The sequence below is a fragment of the Sminthopsis crassicaudata genome, chromosome 1, assembly GCF_048593235.1.
Source record: "Sminthopsis crassicaudata isolate SCR6 chromosome 1, ASM4859323v1, whole genome shotgun sequence".
Taxonomy (NCBI): Eukaryota; Metazoa; Chordata; class Mammalia; order Dasyuromorphia; family Dasyuridae; genus Sminthopsis; species Sminthopsis crassicaudata.
The window spans coordinates 199274761-199302003 of NC_133617.1; the positions used below are offsets into that span (position 1 = coordinate 199274761).

The 27243-nt window shown below is 35.7% G+C and overlaps 2 protein-coding genes across 3 annotated transcripts in view; both read right to left on the bottom strand.

The window, feature by feature from the left end:
- The window catches only part of CNDP1 (carnosine dipeptidase 1), a 68273-nt gene extending 59568 nt beyond the window's left edge, over window positions 1-8705 (bottom strand). The window contains exon 1 of the mRNA XM_074273857.1: window positions 8559-8705. Within this exon, the coding sequence (XP_074129958.1) occupies window positions 8559-8582 (24 nt within the window). The 5' untranslated portion in view covers window positions 8583-8705. The remainder of the gene's footprint in view (window positions 1-8558) is intronic.
- Window positions 8706-24599: 15894 nt separating this feature from the next.
- CNDP2 (carnosine dipeptidase 2) overlaps window positions 24600-27243 on the bottom strand; it is a 36683-nt gene continuing 34039 nt past the window's right edge. For both annotated transcript variants that reach the window (XM_074273882.1, XM_074273889.1), the window contains exons 11-12: window positions 26524-26671; window positions 24600-25579 (exon numbers count right to left, since the gene is read on the bottom strand). In XM_074273882.1, the coding sequence (XP_074129983.1) occupies window positions 25513-25579; window positions 26524-26671 (215 nt within the window). In that variant the 3' untranslated portion in view covers window positions 24600-25512. The remainder of the gene's footprint in view (window positions 25580-26523; window positions 26672-27243) is intronic.

Genomic DNA, 27243 nt, shown 5'->3' on the forward strand with positions numbered 1-27243 from the left:
GTAGGAATTCAGATCCAGTTCCTTTGTCTGAATTCTGGGCTCTTTCCATTGCATCTCTCCTAGTATTAGAACAAGTACAAGACTATCTCATTTAGAAGTTACAAAAGTTTGGCAAAACTAAGTTAAAGAATTTCAACTCAACTAAGTCAGTTTTTGAAATCATTAGCTACATTTCATGAGTATCAACAGCCTGGAACAGAGATTAGCCATGGGACCTACTTCCACATGCTCATATTCTAAATTCAGGTGCATTGTCAGCAAGCATAGCAGCTCAGCTGATTGCTTCTTAAGTGCTATTCCCATTACTGCTTTTGGCAAGAAGTGAAGTACATTAATTCAGGCAACAGAGTTAGCTCCCAGCAAAAACATTGTGAAGCAAAAATTTGTCTTTGATACTCTGTCTCTGCCTTTTTTCTCTTCCCCATTCCCCTCAGCCTGGTACCTGATTTCACAGTCACCCTCCCCTAGATAATTTGGAAGGCCTTTTAGAACTTTAAATCTATGGTCCTATGATCCCTTTCCCTCAGGATTTTGCTCAGTGCTAGACCCTAATGTGTAGTCAGCTACATATAGTATAATATGTGACCGTTAATAGGTGACCGGTTTTTTCAGGAGAAAAAGAATGACACAACCTAAGGAATGATAATTAATAATTATTAATAAAATAGCTAATATTTATTAAGTACCTACTATGTGTCAGACACTGTGCAAATGCTTTACAAATATTATCTCATTTGATCCTCACAACAACCATAGAAGGTAGACATTATTATTCAATATTCATTTATAATAATTCAATAGATTATTATTATTGTCTCCATTTTACAGTTGAGGAAACTGAGGCACAAAGTTCTGATGTCAGGCCCAGTGCTCTATTCACTGTGCTACCTAGTTGCCTTTTAACAGTGATTGTTATAAGTTATGATAATAACAGTGGGAATTTCACATATCATAGTAAACCAATTGGGAAGTACTTTGGGATAGATTGGTGCTCATCAAGTAGTCTCACAAAAATTGGGCCTCAAAAGAGAGAGAGATAGCACTGTCTACCACAAGCTCCATTATTGCCTTTGCTCTGTGGCTTATTAGCCACATGTGTTTTTTTTTTCTTTCTTTCTTTCAATAGTATTTTCCAAATACATGTAAAGATACTTTTCAACATCCATTTTAGTAAAACTTTGTATTTCAAATTTTTCTTCCTCTCTCCCTTACCTCCCCCCTCCCAAAGACAGCAAGCAAACTGATATAGATTAAATATGTGCAATTCATTTAAATATATTTCCATATTTATCATGTCATATAAGAATAATCAGATAAAAGTCATGAGAAAGAAAAAAACAAAAAAGATAAAAATTCTATGGAGCTTCTAGAGGATTATGCACTCTGCTAGGTGTTTGGGGAGCTACAAAAGGATATTTTTATCATGGGTTCAAGTGAGGAATTTGCAACCTAGTTGAAAAGCAAGACATCACATACAAAAATTAAATGACAACATGACACAGAAATGTTCAAAACAGTGATATAGATTATGATTAGAGAAATTCAGATAAGGAAAAGGACAGTGTGAGCTGGTTTACTAAGAGAGGGAATTCCAAGGTGGTAAGATTCAATTCAAACTTAAGAATGAGAAAGATTGGGCTGTGGGAAAACTGGGACACTGATACATTGTTGGTGGAGTTGTGAAAGAATCCAGCCATTCTGGAGAGCAATCTGGAATTATGCCCCAAAAGTTATCAAACCGTGCATACCCTTTGACCCAGCTGTGCTACTATTGGGATTATATCACAAAGAAATACTAAAGAGCGGAAAGGGACCTGTATGTGCCAAAATGTTTGTAGCAGCTCTTTTCATAGTGGCTAGAAACTGGAAAATGAATGGATGCCCATGAATTGGAGAATGGTTGGGTAAATTTTGGTATATGAATGTAATGGAATATTATTGCTCTGTAAGAAATGACCAGCAGGATGAATACAGAGAGGTTTGGAGAGACTTACATGCTGAGTGAAATGAGCAGAATCAGGAGATCATTATACACTTCAACAACGATACTGTATGAAGATGTATTCTGATAGAAGTGGATATCTTCAACATAGAGAAGATTTAATTCAGTTCCAATTGATCAATGATGGACAGAATCAGCTACACCCAGAAAAGGAACACTGGGAAATGAATGTGGACTAGTTGCATTTTTGTTTTTCTTCCCAGGTTATTTTTACATTCTGAATCCAATTCTTCTTGTACAACAAGAGAACTGTACTGTTTGCACACATTTATTGTATCTAGGATATACTATAACATATTTAACATGTATGGGACTGCCTGCCATTTAGGGGAGGGGGTGGAGGGAAGGAGGGGAAAAGTTGGAACAGAAGTGAGTGCAAGGGGTAATGTTGTATATGTATATGTACTGTCAAAAAAAAAGTTATAATTATAAAATTAATTTTAAAAAATAAAGTAAAGAATGAAAAAGATTTCATTGAGGAGAGTCGAAGAGGGAATTCCAGGTATGCAAAATAACATGGACAAAGGCCCAAAGGGTAGAATGAAGAATTGATACCTCTAGCTAAAAGTGTTTTCTCCCTCTTCAGATTTCTCTGGAATATTCTGGTTTTATTCTTCATGCTTATCACATTCTACCTTGTCTCATAATCTAGTAGATATAAGGTATACGCTTACATTTTTTCTTAGTAGATTGTAAACTCCTTAAAGGTAGGTAGGGCTAATGTTATTTTTTAACTGTATTCTTGCTGCATAACTAAAGTGCTTGCACTGAATTTCCATTAAGGAGAGAGATCACTTTTGATTCTTCTATTCTATTTTCTTCATCATTGCCTCTTTGCCTTTTTCCCCAGGCTTTCATACCAACTTTCTTCCTCATTCTTTTGGAGATTTCTTGTGAAATAGCACTATTATTAGAAAGCAGTTAGGGGAAGGAAGAATCAGAGTAAACAATCTTCAAGACCCCTTCTAGACCTAAATGTGTGTTGTCAGAAACTTGCCATTTGCCCAAAAACCACAACTACAGCAGATTCGAACAGCAGGAACTCAAACCAAGAACCTGGCAGCAAAAAAAAAAAAAAAAAAAAAAAAATTGGCCCTCATAAAGATAGAAGGGCCATTGCCCTTTACTCCTTAGAAGATGTCCTCACTTACTCACTTAGAATTATTGATTATTAGACATTGTTCCAACAAACTTGATTACTAGGTTCCAAGTCCATAAGAGATTTTTTAAAAGACAGCAAGTTGCATGAAAAGGAGGAGAGTTACAGAAATGCCAACAGCAATGTCGGGAGACTGCTGGCAGGGAGTGAAAAAACAGGGGAAAAATGTGATAGAAAACAAGAATTATAGAAGTAGGGGTCTTTTAACAACAACATTTAAGAACTTGAGCCCAATAACTGACATTCAAAATAATGATTTTAAGTTGTCAAGATCAGATTTTTAAAGGAGGTAGCTTGGCATAAAGGAATAATGCTTAAATGGCAATCCTGCCATTAATTACTGTGAATTAAGCAAGTCAGTTTCTCCAAGCCTCTATAGGATGGTTGGGGATCCCTAGCTGCTCTCTGAATTTGCCTGTTATGCCTCAGTTTCCCTGAATTGTTCTGCCTCAGTTTCCCTGGTGGCAAGCCCCTTTCCCCCTTCTTGGCCATTAAAACTGAGATAATTAGGCCTGGGAGCTCTGGCCACTAGCATTTCAAAGAGTCATATAATTCCACTTAGCTTATCTCAAATACCTAGATAGCACCCCCCCATCTCCTGGTCCAGACATCCTGTCTCTAGCTTCTTCACTTATTAAAATTTATGATCCTTCTTTCTTCACCCCCAACCTGTCAGAAGTGAAAAGTTATGGTCCTTACTGCAGTTCCCAATCACCAGTGCTCTACTCCCTCCCACCCTTGCCTTTGTTTTGCTGATTGCTGGAGCCCTATAAGAGTCTCTGGAATCCCTTCCTCATTATTGGATGCTTTTAGACAAGAGTCCCATCCAGCCAACTGGCTGATATGCATCGCCAGTCTAGAATCTCCACTATTAAAATATTTTTTAAAACCCTCTCTAAGTTTTATCTTGCCTCAGTTTCTCTGGCATTACAAACCTTAGCCACTGTCAGTCACTTATCCAATACACCTCAGCTTGTCATTCTTAGGATTTTTAGCTAATTGTTTGATATGGATATTTATATTTTCCCTTGATTTGTTTTTTGTACTTCATGCAAGTCAGTGTTTATTTTCTTTCTTTTTGCCTAAGAAATGTTTACATGACCTCAAAACCATAGGCATATAAATCAAACATTTTCTGATAATAAATCATAATTTCATTACCCCCGCATTCAGTCATAGGACCCTATAGGGGGTCATAAACCAGTTTAAGAAGCTGGGGTCTAGATTACGGGTCAATTTTTTCCCCTCAAAGGTAAACAAGGATGTTATTGACCATTTATTGAACTATAATGTATGACTAAATACTTAATCCAAATTTTGCAATAAGGCACTGTAAACATCCCATTAAAAACAACAACAACAACAACAACAACAACAGACTTCTCTAATATGAAAGGGAAGGCCAAAAATTTTTACTAAGATTAACCCTCATGATGTGGAAGAGATAAGTGTGTATTTACACATACACACACATGTATATATATATATACCACATATATGTTTAAATGAATACATCAACAGCAACAGTTGTATGCAAGTATATAGAGAAATAAATACATTTTAAAATATATTTCCCAGAGAAAGGCTATGATTTCTTTGAAGAAGGCTAGAAGAGTTGGAAGCCAGCTAGAACTGTTTATAAAGGTGCCAATAATACACAGATGCAGATAATTAATCAACATGTTAGAAAGGGAAAAGCCCTCTTTTGAGCTGATAAATGATTTCTTTCTTATTGGAAAAATAGTATCACAGGAGTTTTATGTGACTGGTCTATATGCATATATACCTCTTTTGGATTTTGCTAAACCTTTGGAGCAGAATCTATTTTCTCCTTTGTGCAAAGGACTGGATGGATAAACAAAATGAAGCACTGACCACAAAATGAGAAAGCCCATGTTAATCAAAATGGCTCACAGTTAAAGCCTAGAGCAGAAGAAATATTGTAAAAGTTGTTGTTGTTGTTGTTTTTAAATACCTAGTAGATCTGGCTACAGATCTCAGAGGAAGTTGTTCTCTTCAAACACAAAAATAGAATGAGCTACGGGTAAAGCAATGATTTTTAATCTTTACAGGTTACTAGAAAAGGCAGCAGGGTAGGCTGGGAAAGTGTTCACACATTTTTTGTTTTGATTTTTTTAAAAGCATAAATGAATATGAAAAAAACACGCTATCTTCTCAGATTTATGATAAAATTAGTCATTTGAAACAAGAACATAGTATCAGCAAGAAGGTTCACCTTCTTGGGAGCTTACCTCTATCATAGGTGTATTTTCTAAGAGAAAATATATAGTCTCATATAAGCTAACTTTGCAAAATACAAACTATTTAGTGATGGCAAAACTAAAATGGATTTAAGATGGAGATCAGGACCTCATATTTTCTTAACTAGACTAGAACTAAAAACTAGGGCAGCAAGATGAGTATGTATTTAGAGTGCCAGGCTTGGAATCAGGAAGACTCACCTTCATGAGTTGGAATCTGGCCTCAGACACTTATTAGTTGTATGACCATGGGCAAGTTACTTAACCCTCCTTACCTCAATTTCCTTATCTGTAAAATGAGCTGGAAAAAAGAAATAATTACTCCAGTATCTTTGCCAAAAAAAATCCCAAATAGGATTGTGAAGAATCAGATACAACTGAAATGATTGAATGAGAGTTGAAAAGATATGTTACATAGCTGGCAGAAATGTGATCCTTGATCCATATACCATATTAAAGGTATTGAGCAAATCTTGGATTCAATTTATCATCTATTTCATTGTTTTCCTTGGCTTAAGAAAAGGCAATGAAAATGATTTAACAAAACAGATAAGATAGCAGAGCTGAATAACAGGTGATTTTTAAAATTTATTTTGAGTAACCTTTGATCTACAGCAGGGATTCCTGAAGTATTCTTGATGACAATTGATGATTTTAAGACTATTTTTCAATCACTTAATGTGTACAACATTACAATATCTACCTTCCAAGAAGAATTTACTTCTGTTATCTCTTAAGCGTGTTAGCCTAGAAAACTATTAGCTAGAGACCTGTCCAAGGAATCAGGATAATCTGGGTTGAAGCCTTGCCATTTGATTTGATCTTAACCTTTTGATCTCTCATTGTCCCAGGAAGTTCAAGAATACTATAAATTGCTGAGCAAATACCAGCATTGATTTAAAAAAACGTTTCCCAAATAGTAGTTCCCTGTATCAGTGATATCACAGGTCTGGTTCAAAAATAAAATATCATCTTATCTTCTCTCTCATCTCTTCTCATCTTATCTCCTCAAAATTAATCCAACCTTTTTCAATTTAAATTTTTTTATTTTTTATTAATCATGAGTACTTTCTGGGTTTTGTGATCGGAAGTGTGAGAGAAAGAGGATTTGAAGGAGCAAGTAAATGAGTGGGTTAGGCAAATGTTCCCTGGGAATTGCTACCCTGCCAGAGCAGTTTTGTGGAATGAGAGAAGCATTGGAAATCAAAGGGAAGAATGACAAATGTGCATTAAACAAGTAAAAAATAATATATATAAAAAGACATTATCTAAATTTTATTTCTAATAATAAAAATAATCATAGTAACTAGTATTTATAAAATGTTTCAAGATTGGAAAGAACTTGACCAATATCACCTCATTTTATTCTCACAACAATCCTGGGAGGTAGATGTTATTTTTATCTCCACTTTACAAATGAGGAAATTGGGGCAGATAGACATTTAGTGACTTACTCAAAATCACATAGCTATAGCTCTAGTAAGCGCCTGAGACTGAATTGGAACTCAGATATTCTTGACTCTAGCTAGGTCCAATGCTATATGCAATGTACCACTTGTCTGCCTTCTTTTCATTTTCTTTCTGCAAGTGATGAATGCTATATGTTTCCCTTTAGTCACCTAGGCTTTAGAAACATTTTTTTTTTCTTGCTTCATTTCAGTAAGGAACAAAATGTGACATCCATTTCTGAACTTTTCCAGCAGAAACTCCATTTAAGGCATGAGGCAGACATAATGTGCATTTTGCAAAAAGAAAACCAGATGGATAAAAACAAATTTAAATTTTAAAAATTTAAATTCTGGTCCCTCTATTTCCAGCTTTATTTTAAAGAGATGAAAACAGTTAAAAAAAATTAGATTGTGCTGAAAAGATAGCAATAAAGGTGGGGCAGAAAGAAATGTTTGTCTTAAATTCTGAACTGGAAACTCAAATGACACATGTTCTACTCTTTCAATTCTTGTGGCCTAATGAGAAATATAGTGGTATTTTGAAGAAAGAGAAAAAATTAAGATAACTATAATCTCATCTTCAGCAAAGTGTTCATTCACAAGCTTCACTTTTCTGACCTAATCCCAACAAAGAACTTGGTATTTCACAAGTTTTTACCTCTAATGCTCACTCTGCAAGGTTAATCACCAGATAAAGAACTAGATCACAAAACTAGACGTCTCTCCACTATCTCTCCCCTTAAGATAATGTTCACTAGGGTTCTTTCTTGAACCTGCTGACTTTCACATACTATTATATCAGGCCTTCTCTGACACAATTTATGGTCTGTATCCATTTATAAGTCTTAGTATGTCTATGTTCTCCACTCTTTACTTCTAGTTTTTCATCAGAAATATGGACATATGGATGTTTCCTCTAAATTTAGATTATTTCCTAAGGAGTTCCTTAATTCGAAGATTCTCCAGGAACACATCAAGAAGAGAGTTAGGGAAAGAGGGCTTGAAGTTGTTAAATTCAACATTTATCTTTGTATTTCAATATCATTCATCTTCCTCTGTAGTATATAACTTGTGCCATATCTACTTCAGATTAGTTATTTTTTCGCCTCTGTTCTGGAGTGCTGCTCACATAGTAGCTATCTTGTATATACCATAGTGAGAAGCCTGCCCTGATTTGAGCAATGGCCACTTGAGAATAAATAACTAATAAAAACCAATAAAACTTTGAAGAGCAGGAATCCAAACCACATCCTATTTAATAATGTAGCACTTATACAAACTAATCCCAACCTCAACCTTTACAGTAAGAAGACAATGAGAGGGAAAAATTCCAACCTTGTTGGATTAATTAGGTGAAATTCTGCACTTCTAAAAAGATTGAATTTCGTAAAGTTTTAGAATAAAAGCCATTTTATTCCTTTCAAGCACACATAGGAATCAAAACTGTTAATAAAGTATTTTTACAGAAAGGTATTTCAGAAACTGACTTAATACACAGATAAAACTCATTTGTGCTGCTGTGACCTACCCTACTCCTCTACAAGAAGCTAAAGTTTCAGTTTTCCTTAAATACGATAAATGTGACCACTGCTCTCTTGTCAACTCTGCAGATTCATTCTTTTCCCTAATCTGTGTCAAATAATCACTGGTCTTAATCAGCAGTTTGGATGGAGATGCCTTCTACTCACCATTCTTTTTAGTTTGGGATCCATTTAGAATCTGGAGCCCTGAAACAGTGATCTTGGACCGCAAAGGGAAAAGGAGCGAGAATGAAAGCAGGAAGCACTGAATCAGTCCCATTTAATAGTTGTACAAGCACCCTGAAGGTTCATGCCCCCTCTCAAGAGGAAGATGAGGATCACATGATGGAGCCATTCTTATTATGAAAACAAAGATGTTTCAGAAAAATCCAGCCAGTCCTATAGTTGAGAAAAGAACAACAATGTGTCCTATGCTAAAAACAATGGGATGAGATAGTGATCTGAAGGCCATCAGATGATAGCACTGGATTCAGGGACCTTCTCAGGTCACACTGACCAGGCTATTAAAAAAAGGGGGAAAAAATCTTTTTTTGAACATCTACTTATTGGTACTTAGAGTTGAGTTCACACATTCAGTCTAATAAGAGTGCTTTTAAGTTCTCAGGGACAATGGTCAAAAGTGAAATCTTCCCCCTAAATCTTTTCTTCCTAACATATCTCTATCATCCTCTCAGTTAGGCAAGCTCCAAATCTAGGTACCATCCTTGACTCCTCACCCTCTTTCACCTCCTTTCCTTCCCCCCATTCAATCAATTGCCAGGCCAGTAGGTATAACTTTTCCTAACAACTCTCATTATGCCCCTTTCTCTCATCCAACACCACCCCCACCTTGGGCAGACCCTCATTACTTCATGTTTGGGCTACTGCAAAAGACCAAAGGGTCTGCCTGCCTTGTCAGTTCAGCTTTCACAAACTATCAAAGTGATCTTCCTAAAGCACAGGCCTGACCATATTACCTCTCCATCCCATACACATAAACTCCAGTGGTCCCCTAACACCTCCAGAAGCAAACATGAAATCTTTTGATTGATATTTAAAGCCCTTTTAAACCTACTACCCTTCTTTTCCACAATGGGGTGATTCTGGCCAGTTTTAATAGACTTGTGATGGAGAGAGCCATCTGCAATCCAGAGCTGAATATGGATCACAACATAGTATTTTCACCTTTTTTGTTGTTTGCTTGTACTTTTTTTTCCTCTTTTTTTTTTCTCTCTTTGATCTAATTTTTCTTTTGCAGCATGATAAATGTGGAATTATATATAGAAGAATTGCACATTTAACATATATTGGATTGCTTGCTGTCTGAGGGAGGAAGTAGGGGAAAGGGAGGGAAAAATTGCAACACAAGGTTTTGCAGGGATGAATGTTGAAAACTATCTTCGCATGTATTTTGAAAATAAAAAGCTATTATTATTAAAACTTGTCACTACTCTCACCTTTCCAGTCTTCTTACGCCTTACACTTCCCTACCCCATATACTTGGCAAGCCAGTGACAACTGGAAACAAATCAGTGTTTTTTGTACAAGACAAACTATGTCCTAATTCTAAACCTGCTCATTGACTATCTTGTATGTCTGGAAATCTCTGTCTTCTGGATCTCTTGGTGTCTAAAATCCTCCTTTCTATAGGAAGCCTCTTATGATCCTTTTAATTCTAGTAACTTCCTTCTATTGGTTATTTCCAATTTATCCTATATACGGCTTCTTTGTACATGGCTGTTTGTATGATATCTGTCTTCCCTATTGAGAATGAGGTATGGTAATAGGTTTCTGATGAACACTTCCTGGATGCTAGCTTTGGTTTATTTTCTTTAAATTCACTCAATTTTTTAGATACTCTGGCTAGACATCAGCAGAATGGAAGGAATTTAGAGAGTGTCCCTCTATTGATCTTGCACTTTAAATGAAACATTAGGACAGAAAATAAGATAAATAACTGGAGTATAGAGCAACTTCCAATCTCCATTCCTGTCCCTAGTGTCTACCTTACTTGGCATTGCTCCCTAAAATGGAAAAGAATTAAAAAGAAATTTCTGAGAGATGATAAACATTTTCCAAATGTTGGACTGATTTGGTATAACTGGCAAACTCAGAAATGGAGTCTGTTCAGCTAGAAAGCCTAGTGTGTACATTTCATGCCCCATGAAAAAAAGGCATTCTCTCACATCCCACACAGTTCTATCTGAAAGAATGAAGATGATCAATATGAAGGATATTATTCATTGGAAATGGATTTGCTCAATAAAAGCATTATAAGAGCAAACTAAAATTGATTTTATGCTAATGAATTATTTGAGCAATTGTAAAAGAAAATTAAAGTCAGATTTTATGTTATTGAATCAAGAAGGAAAAGTGGAATTTCAGTACAGTTTGTGTGAAAATGTTATGTTTGTGGTTGTAAATCTGAAAAATGTGTGAAAATGTCCAAATTAGCAGAAATAGATAAAAGTGTTCACAAAAAAAACAAAACAGCTAAGAGACTGTAGTAAGCACACACTGGCTTGTGCCAGTGAGACCCAAGCATTACCATGAACTGGACTGTTTAAGGAAGAAGTATGCATGGAACCTAGCCAGGTCCAGATGTACCAGGCACAAGTGGACCAAGTTGAAAAGAAGGCCCAGAGAGAATACAAGAAGATATTTCACCCTTAGAGACTAGAGCAGCCCCTTCAATTACCTTGGTGGGGGGGCTTGGCACAATCCCTTCCATACTACTTTATGGTAATTATATATGGACTATATATAAAGAATCCACGAAAGCATGGATAATAATAGTGGAGAATGTCTATGTACCTATGTGACTGGAAGGTCCTTTGTGTGTGTATATATATATATGGTTTAGGGTTGATGAAGCGTCTATTCAACAAATCTTTGGAAATCAAAATTCTTTGTCTTTCACTAGTTTATTCTGATCTCTCTCTGTTCCAGGATACCCTGGAAATGTTGACTTTTTGAAGGCATTTCTAATCTGACAGCATCATCACATCACTGCTATCAATATTCATGTGATTATAACCTCCCCTGCTTCCACTGGTGCCAACTTTGAGCTGTACCAGCTACTAGATGGACTTTTGGCTTCTGTCCTATAATGAGAACGATGTTTCCTCCCCTCAATAAATCCCATATATGGTCAGGTTTTAATGTTTCTTCCTTCCTTCCCACCCTCCTTCCCCTATCCTCTGTTCCTCTCTGTACTTTATTTTTACCTAAAATATTAAACCAAACCCAGAATGAGAAAAAAATTTATATTTAACAATAAGAATCTTTTCTGGGTCCAAGAGGCCGACTGGGGCCTGCATCCTTTTCCCTCTCCCCTAAAGGGCTCTTCTACTCTGGACTTGAGCATGTTTGGATTTGGTTCTAATTTTGGAGAGTCAGACATCCAAAAAGAGGAAGCAGGCTTTTTTGTCTCATTACATTCTCACTTAGGATCCTTGGCGAAAACTATCTAAAGCTTAAATTTTGTTCAATTCTAGCACCTAAGGTCTTCTCTCAAGAGATATTCAAAGTATAGCATAGATCAGACATATTTATTTCTCCCTTATCAAGGAAATGCTAAGAACACAAAACACACAAACATGTATTAATAAAACTTAAAGCAACAGTAATAATTTATCACTGCTTTTATACTCTTCCAGTAGGCTGATACTTATAATACCAAGGCAGGAAGCAGATCACTGAATATTTTACATTTCAACACCAATCTACACTTTTTTAAACAATTTCTTCTACATCTACATCTTATGGCCAGCCAACCCAGAACTTGGGCTCATTCTGTGTCTATGGCTATCTCCTCCTCCAACAAATGCTGAAAAGGTTCACTTTCTTGACCTTTCTTGAAGTCAAAAGTCTCCAAGTCTGAACATGTCCATTTTGGGAATGATATCTGGCTACTAATGCTCTGGGAAGAAACAGAAACTGAAGAGATGGCTAGAACTTCTGAAATCCAGACTCAGGTTCACCCAGGTCAGCCATGTACATTATAGTAGAGAGAGGAAGGCAACAAGTATTGACTAAATGCTATGTGACAGGTACTATGCTAAATGTTTTACAAATATCTCATTTGATCCTTGAAAAAATCCTCAGAGGTAGATGCTGTTATTATTCCCATTTTACAGTTGAGAAAACCGATTCAGGCATTGGTTAAGTATTCAAGTAATAAAATGTTTCAGGCTGGATTTGAATTCAGGTAGTCTTGATTTTTAGGATAGTTAGGTGGTACAGTGGATAGAATGCTGAGTCTGAGGTCAGGCCTTCCTGAGTTCAAATATGGCCCCAGGCACTTATAAGCAATGTGATCTTCACAACATAGCATTTTCATTCTTTTTGTTGTAGTTTGCTTGAATTTTGTTTCCTTTTTCTCCCTTTTATTTTTTTTAACTTTTTGATCTGTTTTTTTTTTTTTTTTTTTTTTTTTTTTTTGCAGCAAGATAATTGTATAAATATGTACGCCTATATTGGATTTAACACATATTTTTATCATGTTTTCTTGAACTGTCATCTAGGGGTGGGGTGGTGGGAAAGGTGGAAAATTGAAATACAAGGTTTTTTAAGAGTCAATGTTGAAAAATTATCCTTGTCTATGTTTTGAAAATAAAATACTTCAATAATAAAAAAAAATCTATGTGATCCTGGGCAGGTCACTTCACTCTATTTGCCTCAGTTCCTCATTTGTAAACTGAGCTAGAGAAAGAAATAGCAAATTATTCCAGTATCTTTGCCAAGAAAACCTCAAATGAGATCACAAAGAGTTGAACATGACGGAAACAACTGAATAAGAATCACTTGATTCTGCTTTTTTTTTTTTTTTCCTTTATGATAAGTTCCTTGAGAAAAAGGATTATCTTTTGCCTCTTTTTATATCCTCAGCATTTAGCACATAGTAGGCACAAAAGAAATGTTTGACTCACTAATTCTAGACTCAGCACTATATCCGTCCATTTTAATTGCCAGGTTCTCTTAGTCACCACCATATGATGGTGGAGATAGATCACCAACTTCCTCTCATACCACTGCAGGGAGAGGCTTAAATAGTACTGACAAGATCTACAGACAGGAGTAAAGAGATCTGGGAGCACCACTGAAATCCACTGAGTCAGGGGGACCCTTTCTGTTCAGTGGGCAATAAGGGGGATGCTTTGTGATCTCAGTGCTGAGGCCCGGCAGGTGTCAGAAAAGCTTGGGAGCAGATTCCCTGGGGTGGCTACTAAAGGCTTATCTCCAGATATAATTTTGGGGTGACATTTATAAATTACTTCTCCAAGATTACAAAATGCACTATCTAACTTATCACAATTGATCTTCTCAATAATCATGTGAAGTGGTTACTCTCCCTGTACTAATATGGATATATGATTTGATTTCATAGATGTAAGTATCCATTTTCCTCTCCTCACTTAATGATACAGAGCACAATTCTGTGCAACTCCTCTCCATTTATGTCTGAAAATTAAACACAGAGGATCCATCTCCCAACATACTGGAGCCTTCATTATTGTCTGACACCATGACGATACTGATGGAACACTTAAACAATCCATTTGCTATCACTTGCTTTGGCTAAATGGCAACTTAAAAAAAAATTATAATTTTAATTTTAAAAATTACATAACTTGAATGCATTTGAGGCAAATTATTCCTCAATTGTGAGAAATAGTTCTGAATACTAAATTATTTTTTACCTATGAGGAATAATTCCAGATTATAAGCAGATTAAAATCAGTAGCTAAATAAAATTTCAAAAGCAAGTAACAATTAAAGAAAATGTTTTCTGGTAAGGGACTCAGCATAACCTTCTCCCCATTTCCCACCAGTCTTTGGACTTTTCTATTATGGCCTACCTCTCTGATTTTCACTTTACTTTTGTGTGTAGTCTTTCTCCATTAGATTGTAAGCTTCTTGAGAGCAAAAATTATCTTTTTTTTTTTTATTTGTATCTGTGTGTTCAGCACTTAGCCTGACACATAGTAGGCACTTAATAAATGTTTGTACCAATCAACTATTGGTACAGGCTGGAAAAACATATATATATATATATATATATATATATATATAAGTACCTAGAGAGTGCCTCTGACTTTGCAATAGGGCAGCTTTAAGAACATATTGTTGATTTCCATAGCTTACACTGACTTAAATTTCTATACGCTTCTACAACAATAGAGTTAACGACTCCTAAAGAAAATAATTTCTTTATAAAAGTAAAAAATGAGACAACCCAAATGTTCTCTCATTTGACAAGCTTCAACTAATACCTATGTGTAAGGGATATATCCAGAGTGAGCCACACATATGTTGATAAGATGATGTCCATTTGTTGCTCACTGGACAGGGATCTTATATTTAAGTACTAATAATGAAGTTTAAATGTATCCATAGTATACTTTTTCTGCTTCACCTATGCAAGGGATGGACACCCCTTTCCCCTATCTGTCCACTGTAATCTCTCTCTTCCTTTAAGATCTAGCTAGAGTACTCTTGTGAGAAGCCTAGGGATCAGACTTAGAATTTAGGCTGACCTACAGAAGACAGTCAATCATGAACACCATATAAAAAGTCTTTTCATCTAAACTTGTATTTAGGGGAGTAATTAATGTGAGATAGGATGTCTCTCCAGGATACTTCTCCATTGTTGCTAAAATATTAGAGGAAGATTTCAAAAGAGGTTTTTAAATATGGTCACCACATAGTCCTTTTACACTGGAAATGGTGGCCCAACAGCTTCACCTGTTCCTTTCTGATTACAACTTCCCTGGGTCCCCTATAGTCTGGGTATTATCACAGGAGGATTTCTTACATACTATACATACTTCCTATTAACTTGTACATTGTATCCCGTCTCCCTTAATATCTTGATAATACTTTAAAATGGAAGAGAAGTGATTTCTAATTCTATTTCTTTCTATTTAAGCTTTTTGGCTAAGGACCACATCAAGTTGTACTTGTGTATGTATTTGTGTCTGATCAGATTTCTGAGCAGCAAAATGTAGGTCCTTAGGTAAGATCTCTAAGTAGTAGGGAAAGGTGATCCAGTTTTCCAACTATGAAGAACTAGGTTCAAACAATGCAATAAGGTGTTTCCCCCCAATCCAATTCACACAATTGATTAAAAAAAGTTTTTTTTTTCACATGACAGAAGTTGTACTAGACCCACAATTGAAAAGAAACTAAGCTAGCTTCAGAGTTGAGTGACAATATAAAATGTGATTCACTCAATTCCACTTGCTTTCCTAATCCCCTCAATTCCCACAGAGTTTATAGTCTTAATTAGGGGAAAAACATAAGCACAATTATATACACACAGCAAGTAAAAGACTACAATATCAAAAGGAAATACATGATTAAGACCTGAATAAGTGGAGTGGAATAGATAAGAAATGTGATATGCTTTGAGATGACTACAGAAGGCTAGACATGAGTTGGGTCTTGAAGAATGAGTTCTTAAAATATCTGGAAAGATGTGATTACATTCCAGACAAGAGCAGTAAAAATGAACAATGAGTTCAGAGCTCATGGCCAGAAGAAAGAAATGAAAATACAGTCAGTAGAGCAGTCTGGTCAAATCAGTTTTGACTTAAAGGAGGAATGAGAGGTAAGGTTAGAAATGTGCTTTTGAGAAGATCTTGAATGCCAGATGGAGGAATTTTAACTTTATTTTGAGAATAGTGGGAAAATGATTAGAGGTTTTTGAATAGGGGAAATGACATAAGGTCCTGGCATAATGGGTACGGTGTTGACTTGGGTTCAGATTTCATCTTTTTATTTTTTAAAATTTTAATAGTATATCCAGGTATATTTTAATAGTATATCCAGATATATGCATGGAAAATTTTACAACATTGACAATTTCCAAACCTTTTGTTCCAATTTTTCCCTTCGTCCCCCCCCCCCCCACCAAATGGCAGGTTGACCAATACATGTTAAATATGTTAGAGTATAATTTAAATACAATATATGTATACATGACCAAACAGTTGTTTTGCTGTACAAAAAGAATCAGACTTTGAAATAGTGTACCATTAGCCTGTGAAGGAAATCCAAAATGCAGGAGGACAAAATTAGAGAGATTGGGAATTCTATGTAGTGGTTCATAGATTTCATCTTTGATATTAGCTGTGTGAACATTTTTCAAGTCATTTAATGCTGGTCCTCAGTTTTTCATCTTTGCAGATGAAGGGACAGAACTACATGTCCTTTGAGGTCCCCGCTAATTCTAAATCTATCATAATAATAGCTGACATTTACATGGAACCTTAATTTTTGTAACATGGGGCAGCTAGGTGGTTCCATGAATAAAATGCTGCACCTGGAATCAAGAAAGCTCTTTTTCCTGAATTCAAATGTGACCTCAGATACTGGCTATATAGCATTTTAAAGTTATGGAATGTCACTTTTTATGATACAAATAAGTAATGTTCCTTGATTTTATTATGTTTTTATTTTATTTTTTATTTAGGGAATAAATAAATTATTTCACCTTATTTACCTCAGTTTCCTCATCTGTAAAATGATCTGGAGAAGGAAATGGATCTTTACCAAGAAAACCCCAAATGATGTCATGAAAAGTTAGACCAAGACCGAAAAGATTGAACAAAATTACACACATTAGCATCATAAAGGACCAGAGTCCCTTGAAGATTTATGGAATAGATCTGTGACTGGGTAAACCAGTACATTCCAGATCATATCTTCCAGGAAGCTGTGGAGCAAAGTATACAGGTCCTCAAAGTGATTTTCAAGTGGGTTGTATAGCACTTACATCATTCACAAGCAATTTTGAAGGACTTAGGAATATGAGAGCACAAAAGACCATTTATTCAGAGTTGAGAGCATATCATACTCGGCAGGGGAGTTTCCTAACCTGTACTAGCAAGAGAAAAAGGCTTTGAATAGGTCACAATGAGAAGTTATGGGACATCAAAGAAAGGGGTTTGGGGATAAGGATATATTTATGACAACTGATACACAGAATAGTGACAGCTGAAGTACACATTAAGATGCAACACTTGTTAGTTAACAGGTCCAAGTGACCATTATAACCTAGCTGCTCATTGTTCCACCTCAGTCCTCTCCCCTACTGTGGGATGTCCAGCTCCTAGTTTATGGAGATAAGTTTTCATTAAGCAAATGAAATGATTGCTCTCTCTGTCTCTTTTTCTTACTCCCTTCCAATTCTAATCTTATTTGGGAGGTTGGGTTTGGAATTTTAAAGTATTTGGAGTGTCACATTTTATGATATGAGTGAGTAATGTGTCTTGATTTTTACTGTTTTTATTTATTTTTAATTTATGGAATAAAACAAGCATTTCCATAATAGTGTACATTTTAAAAACAGATTGACCATAAAATTGCAGACCTATTATGTACAACTTGCTATTCCTTTTAAATATATAATAAAGTTATCATGCAAATTTCTTTTTTTCTACCTGCCCTAGAAATGACTACCATTATTCACAAATATGTATGAATGTATATATCATATACATGTGTATACATACATATACATATATCATATATGTAAAATCATTCAATACATACTCCTATTTATCAGTTCTTTCTCCGGATGCAGATAGTATCTTCCTTTATATGTCTTTTGTAGTTAATTTGGGTATTTGTAATAGTCAAGATGATTAAGTTACTCAAAGTTCTTCTTAAAACAATACTGCTGTTACTATATACAATATGTTGTGCTTTTATTGATCTAATTAAACTGCTTAAGCATGATCTTGAGGGTTAAGTTCAATTCAACAAGAACTATTTTTAAAAAATAAACATTTTATTGATCTTGCTTTTATATCATTTAAATTTCCCTCTATATCCTTCCCTTTCCAGTGGCCATCTCACCTAACAAAGAATATTTTTTAAAGGAAAAACAAAAACAAAAAGAGAAAAAAAACAATCAGCAAAAGTGATCAATACATTAAAAAAATAAATAAAACAACAACCTGAAAATATATTTGATGTTCCACACCAGTAGATCTCTTAACTTCTGGAAAATAAGGCCTTTTCATTAGTCTTCTTTGGGGCCAGGCTTTCAAGAAAGACATACTATATATTGGAGGTAATCCAGTGGATAGAATGCTAGACCTGGAGTCACGAAGACTAAAGTTCAAATCCAGCCTCAGAAACTTATTAGCTGTGTGACCCTGGGCAAAGTTATTTAATCTGTTTGCCTCAGTTTCCTCAACTGTAAAATGAGGCTTATAATAGCACCCACCTCCCAGGGTTCTTGTGAAGATCAAATGAAATGAAAGTAATTGTAAAAGACTTAACCTGGCATATGGTAGATACGATATAAATGTTAACTATTGTTGATTTTTTAAAAAAGATTTTAAAAAAAGACAAAATTTTTGCATGTAGGAGTTTATATGTACATGCACTTTTTTTTTTAATTTAGGAAAATACAAATCAGTAGCTTTCAATAGCCAATGTTTTTCAACAGACCATAGATTTAGAAATCAACCTTCATTATATCGGTGAGAAAACTGAGATTTAGCTAGACTTACCCAAAGTCACAATGATGTTAATTAGTGGTAGCTACTGATTCATAAATCCAGTTCTGATCAACATGCCAATCAATTTCTTTTTGTGCAATTATAGGTCTGTTAAATGTATGTTGTGTTTCTTATTAGTGCTGAACATAAAATGAGCAAGAGGTTGTCCTGTGTCATACTGTGAATATCTGAATAAGTAACAACAGAAAATCTTAAGGATTCTCTAAGTTTTCCAGTTGTACTTGTTTTGACTCCTCCTTGTTCTACACAATGAAGATTTAGAAAAATTTACACATGTCATGAGTCACTCTTGGAAGTAAAATTTAAAAAGCAGAAATAAATTAAAGGAGCAAACTTCAAGCTAGAAAAGAGGAAAAAGAAGTGTTCTTCAATATTTTCTCTTGACTTTAGTTTTGCAGTGTAATTAATGCAATACGTTTCTCCTACTGTTTTCTGAATTGATGCCTGTTTTCTGTGAAATAAATGAAATAGAAAGAATGGTACAACCCATACCTTAAATCATGACTTACCTGTGGTAAGGCACTAATGAAGATATCCAAAATGGCTCCAGCTAATTACAATTCTAAGAAGTAATGAGAAGACTGAACTAGATTCTTTTTGGTACCCAAGTAACTTAATAAAATTTGAATTGGGGTGAAGGAAGGAATAGTGTGGGATGGAAAATCTCTTCATTCTTTCCATTCAAAAGACTTGATAGCTCATTCTTTCCTTTGGGTAGGAAAGATAAACCTGAAGTAGTTTTCTTTTTGGGTGGAGTTTTGTTTCCCTAGGTGGAATAATGTAATTCTAAAGAATATCCATGAATGGGATGTTTTCAGGATAAGAAGAAAGCACCCTTCTAAAAATGCTCGAAATTCATTTTACAAGAGAGAGAAGTAACACAATGAAGTTTAGATAGGAATGGAAGAATAGAGGACACTAGAAGTATAAAGTTTCTAAGGTTACCTCTAAGTAGGGTCAAAAACAAGGGATTGACAAGGACAAATCATACATTTTTACAGTTCTGATGAGTAGGTTCTGTTAAGAATAAACTTAACTTTAATATCTCAATATTTAACATCTGGGGTAGTATAGGGAAGTGCCCCTCACTTTTTTTGTAATACAATGCTCTATACTCTAATACCTTCATAAGGTGAGAAAATATTGAGTCAGAGAATCAATCAATAAGTGTGAATAATTCTTAATGATTAATTTTCAAAGACATAACCTATGTATGAACAAGTTCTTAATTTGAGAGAAATGGAGTATCTGAGTTCTTGAAAGCAAATTCTGAACATGTATGGTTGATTGAAGAGAATCAGTCATGATCAGTGAGATTTGGATAAAATAATAAGCCAATTTGATTCAGAAGATGAGATTACAATAGCAAGTGGTGAAATGAATCTGGTCAAATCCATGAGAATCCCCTAATATTGAGCAGAAGATACTTTTTTGAATGAAAGATCAGAAGATTTGAACCTCTTTTTTTTTTTTTTAATTATCACTTTTTATTTACAAAACATATGCATGGATAATTTTTCAACATTGACCCTTGCAAAACTTTTGTGTTCCAAATTTTTCCCTTCCTTCCCCTCACTCTCTCTCCTAGATGGCAAGTAATCCAATATATGTTAAACATGTTTTTAAAAAATATGTTAAAATTTGAACTTCTTACCAATGTTGGTAGCAATGTTTGCAACAGTAATGAGATAACACTATGAAGAAACTATACATGGAGCTCAGTGGAGCTAGACTTAAGGGAAACTTTTTGAGAACTGTACAAAGGGACAACTAAATAGGAATCTTCATAACAAATAATCATTTTGCCTTTAAGACTTTCAGTAATGAGGAGCTGAGTTCAATAAGGCAGCTCACTTCATTTTTTAATAGCTCTAAATAGCTCTTCCTTGTCCCTTTTGTCATCTCCCCTTGTGGTCCTTGTCAAGACATTTAACCTCCTATTGCCCTAATCAACTGTGGAAAACTTTAAGCTGCAAAGATGGTTACTACTCTGAAAACATGACCTCAAGCTGCTCCATTAAGAAGGGAATAAGCATTTATATCATGTCTACTCTGCCAGGACCTGTGCAAAGTTTTTATCCACTTCTCACAATAACCCTGCTGGGCAGGTGCTATTATTATTTCTTTTTATGGTCAAGGAAACAGAGGCAAATTAAGTGAATCGAGAACCTTTTTCACTCCAGGCCTTGCAATCTAGGAATGTATTGTGTCACTTGTTTTCTCTGGGAATCTCTACACAGAAAATGTCATGGTTAGAGTCTCTATTCCTATTCCTTTTGTTGACCTGAATCTTTGTCTCTGTAGCTTCCACCTATTGGCTCTAGCTCCCTTTCCTGGGACTCTTCTTCCAACACTTGATAGCTAGAACTGGCAAACCTCGATCCTGGGACAGATCATGCCTGGATAGTTATTACCTCTCCCATTCTGATCACCTCCAGTGGGCCTGCACCGACTGGTAAGTGCCCACAAAAGGATGCCCTGGGAAAGGCCTGTCTCAGCTGCGGTCTGAGAGGGCAGAGTGCAGGGGACTATGAGCTCATCATTCCCAACACTGGCCTTCTGTGAGCGCCACACTCAGAGCTGGTGGTAATGGCTGCAGCTGCTCGGGCTGGCAGGATCACTGAGCCCAGTGAACATGGAATGATGTGGGTGGGAGAGGATTAAGGGTCTCTCTGGTCATCTGTGAGACCCGGCCAGAAGGGTTAGAATAGGAGCCCGGTAGACCGGGTAAGTCACTCAAAGGGCTTGCCCAATTTCCCCAACTGTGAAATGAGCTAATAACAGACCCTTTGCAGGGGTACTGTGAGGATCAGATGAGACTATACGAGTATAGGATGGGCTTAGCACAGCGTTTGGCAGATGCTTATTCCTTTACCCGCAGAGGCCCGGACCCTGCTCTTCAGAATGTGTTGCTACAATGCGCTGATTCAGCTGACAGTGTTTGCTCTGAGATCTCACCAAGAGGGCCTGGTCCCTGGTCCTAAGCCTTCTACCTGGAAAGTACTTCCTACGTACTATTTTGGATTCCCTTGAGCCTTTTCTCTTTCTTACCTCTATTGGTTATGTGATCATATTTGTTTATCTTAGTTCCGGGGAGAATGCAATGTAGGATGACAGGGAGTGCTTTGTATGCACAGACATAGCCAGACAATTATTCATTCATCTAGAATGATAGTGGTTTTTTCCTTGGGTGGTAGAGGCTGAGCTTATTGAGAATCTTAGGGTTTTGCCTTATTAATAACTTCCATAAATTGTACATTTGCTATGCTAGGAGTCAGCAATGAGGCTGATGGGATGATTTTTATGTTAGGAAAATCTTAGCTTATGACAGGAAAGGACAGAGTAGAGATATGAACCAAGATTATACTTCCTTACTCAATGAAGAGAAAGCTGTGGTACCTGAAAAATTCTTCACTATCTGCCTGTGGTGAAGGGGAGTCAGGAGAGCACCTCTTCCTTGTTCCTTTTCCAGCCTAAACCTCCCAAACTCTGCTAAATAGCACCAACGCTACTTGTTACACTTGTATTAATAGTCTTTTGGCACAATAGCTTTTCTTTCAGCCATTTTAGAATTTGCAATTCACTTAAAAATCCCAAGAATTTTGATGATCTTGAATCACACTACCCAGTACTTACAAGTTCTGTAGTTGTTCCATTACTGTAAAAGTCCCTTATTCAACTGAAAGTAAAAATTTTAAGTAGTAGTCAAGTGATCAGAATGATATTTAGAAAATATCTATGGTCTTTTCCAACTTGAAATCTAGAGAACACAAGAAAACATTTTGTTTTCATTTTCTTCGTCTAGTATTATTTCTTGCAACTTTCTGGCCAGCAGATGGCACTGACAGACATCCGTTTTTCATGAAAGCTTTCCTGCAAAGTCTGACTGAATTGTTCACCTTAAGAGTCTTCACAGTTTACTCCTACCCTTGGGATCAGAAGTTTTTAAAATAGTTTGCATAAAGGGTAGTTTTCATTCGATTTTAATGTTACATGTCTAGAAAAATCTCACCCTATTAATTCTCTCATGTCTGGATTTTCCAGTAGTTCTTAAGACAATTTTCATTTTAACAATTAAATATTTTCTGTGTGGGATTGCCTGTCATCTTGGGGAGGGAGTAGAGGGAGGGAGGGGAAAATTTGGAAAAATGAATACAAGGGATAATATTATAAAAAAAATTACTCATGCATATATACTGTCAAAATTTTTTATAATTATAAAATTAATTTTAAAAATTAAAAAATTAAATTAAATTAAAAAACAAAAACAAAAACAATTAAACATTTTCCCATGACCATTTTATTGCTTAAGATAAGAAATTTATTTCACAACTCAAGAGGATCTTGTAAGGTTGTTTTCTTTCTTTCTTTCTTTCTTTTTTTTTTTAATGCATCCCTTTATTCTCCTCTCAATTCTGTTTGTGATTCTGTGAAATTTATTGGTAACAACTAGTGGACACAAAGTTCTTGAATAAAACAGGAAGATACCATAACTTATGTACTAAAGCAGTTTGGAAAAAATTCTGTCCTGACCCTCAACATTTATTCTCTCACAGAAGGTAATATTGTACTAGGATGACAAAAGGGTCCAGCTTATTTTACTTCCCCCAATTCTTTTGACATGGAGATCATGACATGCATTAAACAGGACCAATTTTACTCATATTAAATTGAATCTCTTATTCTATCCCTCCTATAAATGAATTGAACTTCCCAAATAACCAAATAAAGTAATCTGAGCTTTGTCTTCATAGTAGGTGATGTTAGCTCCAACATTATTAGATCTTAATGGCAAAAAGAAAGCATTGTGTTCTGCTTTCTAGAGCTCCCATGCTAGGTATATTTTAATCACCGTCTTAGTGGAGAAGTGATGAGGTGAGACTCTTGAGGGTGGTGGAAGTATGGAGTCCATTTATTCCTAGTTCTTTCATTCTTATGTACCCTCATACTCTTATATAACCAAAACAACATTGCACATGTGCTAAGTACATACTGTGTAGGAGGGACCATATAAACAACTTGCTATTGTACATAGTTTGCCACCTGGTATCACTCTGCTTCAATTTCAGCACCTGCTGACTTTACAGGAAGGCCGAGAGCCCTTAGGGGAGATGGGGAGCCCAACCAGACATTGTTAGCAGGTTCCCTCTGGGCTGAAGGGTCTTATACCTCACCCAGAGTTCCCTCATTGTCTGTGTCAAGAAAGGCTTCACTGAACAGGTTCTTCAAATTAAAAGAATTCATTGAGTAACACTGCTTAACTAAACCTATCACTTTACTGACTCTTTAGGGAATAAGGAGGCACATAGTAAGCTCTTTCTTTAAGGATGCCCATTGAGCACTCAAATGGGACTAGGGTTTGGGGAAAGTCTGCACATTTAATTCCATGGGTGTATAGTCCCAGAGCAGAAATGAATAAAACAGATACACAACTGTTTTATACAATTGTCTTGTGAAGTTATTTGGAGGCCGTGAAAGGTTTACTAATACTGTCATACTGTCAGTATGTATCAAAAGGGACTTGTTAGGCTTTGTGTTCCTATGCCCATCCTTAGCACCACACACTGTTGATGAAAGCAAAAAAAATAATTCATCGTGAGAGATGAAAAATCATCTCTCCAATTCTAGCACATGAGTTGCAGCATTATTTCAGTGAATGCTCCAGAACAAGTTATGAGGCTTCATTTAAAATTTTTATTTAATAGCATATACATGAAAGAAATTGTTCTGATTAAGTTCAACAGATTTTGTGCATTTTCTAAGGACAGTAAAGTCCAGTTTGCCAAAATTTTAAAGGAGAATTAATGACACAGTGCAGTGCCTCAAAGAATGAGATATTAACAAAAGCCAAAGTGACCATCTTCATTTCATTCATAACCTTCAATATATTCCTTATTTTAAAATACATTAGATGAATCAGTTTAAAAAAAAGATGCATGAACAAGGAATTATACAACAACCTACTCTTCAAAATATCAAGTCCTATTATTGAAGATAGCCTACCAATTAAATAACATTTCTTTGAGCAGACAATTTTTTTAGATTGGGGATTCTTAATCTGGAACTCAAAAATCGATTTTAGAGGATCTGCGAATTTGTATGGGGGAAAAAAAATCTTATTTTTCACTAACCTCTAAATGAGAGTTATCATTTTCTTCAGTTATGACTGTAGAAAACAAAACATTACTTTTCTTCAGCAGACTACTCAAAAAGTCCATGATGCAGAAGAGGTTAAGAACATGTTTTTGATGGAATATTCATTAAAAAAAAAAAAAAAAAAAAAGTGATTTTGTAGCAACTTCAGAAACAGCCCAGATAAGAACATGTAAATTCAGACTGCTTTGTCAGAGCTTGGGGATCAAATATAAATATTTTACAGTCTTGTGTCTCCAAGTGGTTCCATTTTTATAAAACAGAGGAGTGAGTACAGTATCTATAGTAGTAGCAGATATTCAAAGCTTTTGTAGCTGCTTATTTTTATGGAAGGAAAAAAGAAAAATAAGAGGCTTCCTAATGAAAAACAGCCCAATGAATAGATTAACCAACTTTTGATGTCACTCTTCAAAGTGGGGAATAAAGTATATGGCTCAATTCAGTTGAGACACTTCATATAGGTATGCACCCAGCATTTTGGTCCCTTCTATGTAATTATACCTAAAGAAAAATAAGAGAGAATTATCAAGTTTGCTAGTGTCATAACATTAAACATCCATCTGTGCCGAACATTTTACTCCTAAGATCATCAAAACATTCCAAATATGCTGATAATACATGAAAACACAATCAAGAGCCTTTTGATAACTGGCAGTTATAAGAGGCAGGAAAAGAGAGAAAGAGAAAGAGAGAAGGGGGGGAAGGAGAGGGAGGGAAAGGGATAGGGGAGGGGGGAGAAGGGGAAGGAGGAGAGGGATGGAAAGAGAGGGGGGGAAGAGGGAGAGGGGGGGAGGGAGAGGGGGGAGGAAGGGGGGAAGAATGAAAAAAGAAAGGTATGAAGGGAAAAAAAAAGGAAGAATGAAAGAAAAAAAAGAAAAAAGCAAGCAAGCAACCAAGCCTAGGATAAGCCCTATATTTTAAAAAACAATTTCTTTCTCTTCTTCATTAAATCAAATCTGCTTCACCAATCACTTCACTAGTTTTATCACCCAATATAGAGTAAGAAAGAAAGAAGGGGTAGGAAGCAATTTTAGCTTGCTAGAATTAGTTATTTTGCTTTTTTTCTACAATTCAAAAATTGTACAGCAAAGGGCAAATGAATGAAAAAAAAGGTCCTCCATATGGGCTTGTCACATATATCAATGTATCAATTTTAATCTTTGAGATTACTTAGAAGTTTCTAGAACTTATGGAACTCCATGATAATAAGAAATGATTTTAAATCAATTTAGGCTTTTTGGAAAAGTATATTTATTTAATTCTATTTAGACTAACACTGTTAGTTCCAGCCCCGGCTTAAGAGCAAATATCTACCCAAAGGATTTGGATAAATAGGCAGATGTATAGATTTTTCTAAGGCTATACCACTGGCTTATTGTGCAGAAAGACATCTAACTTTAGACTGAAAGAGACAACCAGCTGTTTTTAAGACCCTTCAGACTTACCTGTTGAGTTTTTCATTCTGTGAATGAGCACCATCATCTGCAGCTCCGACAGGCAGCAGCATTACATTTTTACCTGTGGCCTCCTGGAAGGTCAAAGTCACAGGAATACTGCCTCCTTCTCTGGTCAAATCTGGTTCAACACCAAAAACTGAAAGGCATGTGGAAAAAAGTTAAAAGGCTATTTTTTTTAAAAGAAAAGAAAACAGTGAAGTTTGGATCTCTCAGAGGTAAATTTGTGGTTTGAGGGATAGGGGATGGCAAACACCTTAAGCGGTGACTGGTAAATCAATTACATAAGAATGTATATATATACAATTTCCTGGCTAAGGACACTGAATACCAGGGACCAAGAGAATGATCTTGTGAAGGCTAGGATGAATTTAAAATCAGAGGAAACCCTTTTAAAAAAAAAAAATCAATAAAAACCATTTGTATTACTGGAAGGAGTTGCCATGCTGTAGATAGCATGAATTTTTCAAAACATAAAAGAAAGAACATTGTAATATAACACTTGGTTACCTTACTGTAGCACTGTAGATAGAAAGCTGGCTTTTGAGTTAGGAAAATCTGGGGTTCAAGTTCTGCCTAGAACATATAGTATGCTATAAATGTGACTATGGGCAAGTTATAACATCTTAGTGTTCCAAATAATGCTCTAAAACCATAAGCTGCAGATCTGCATTGCTAGAAGGAATCTCCTCAGTGGGAGCTCCCTCCCAA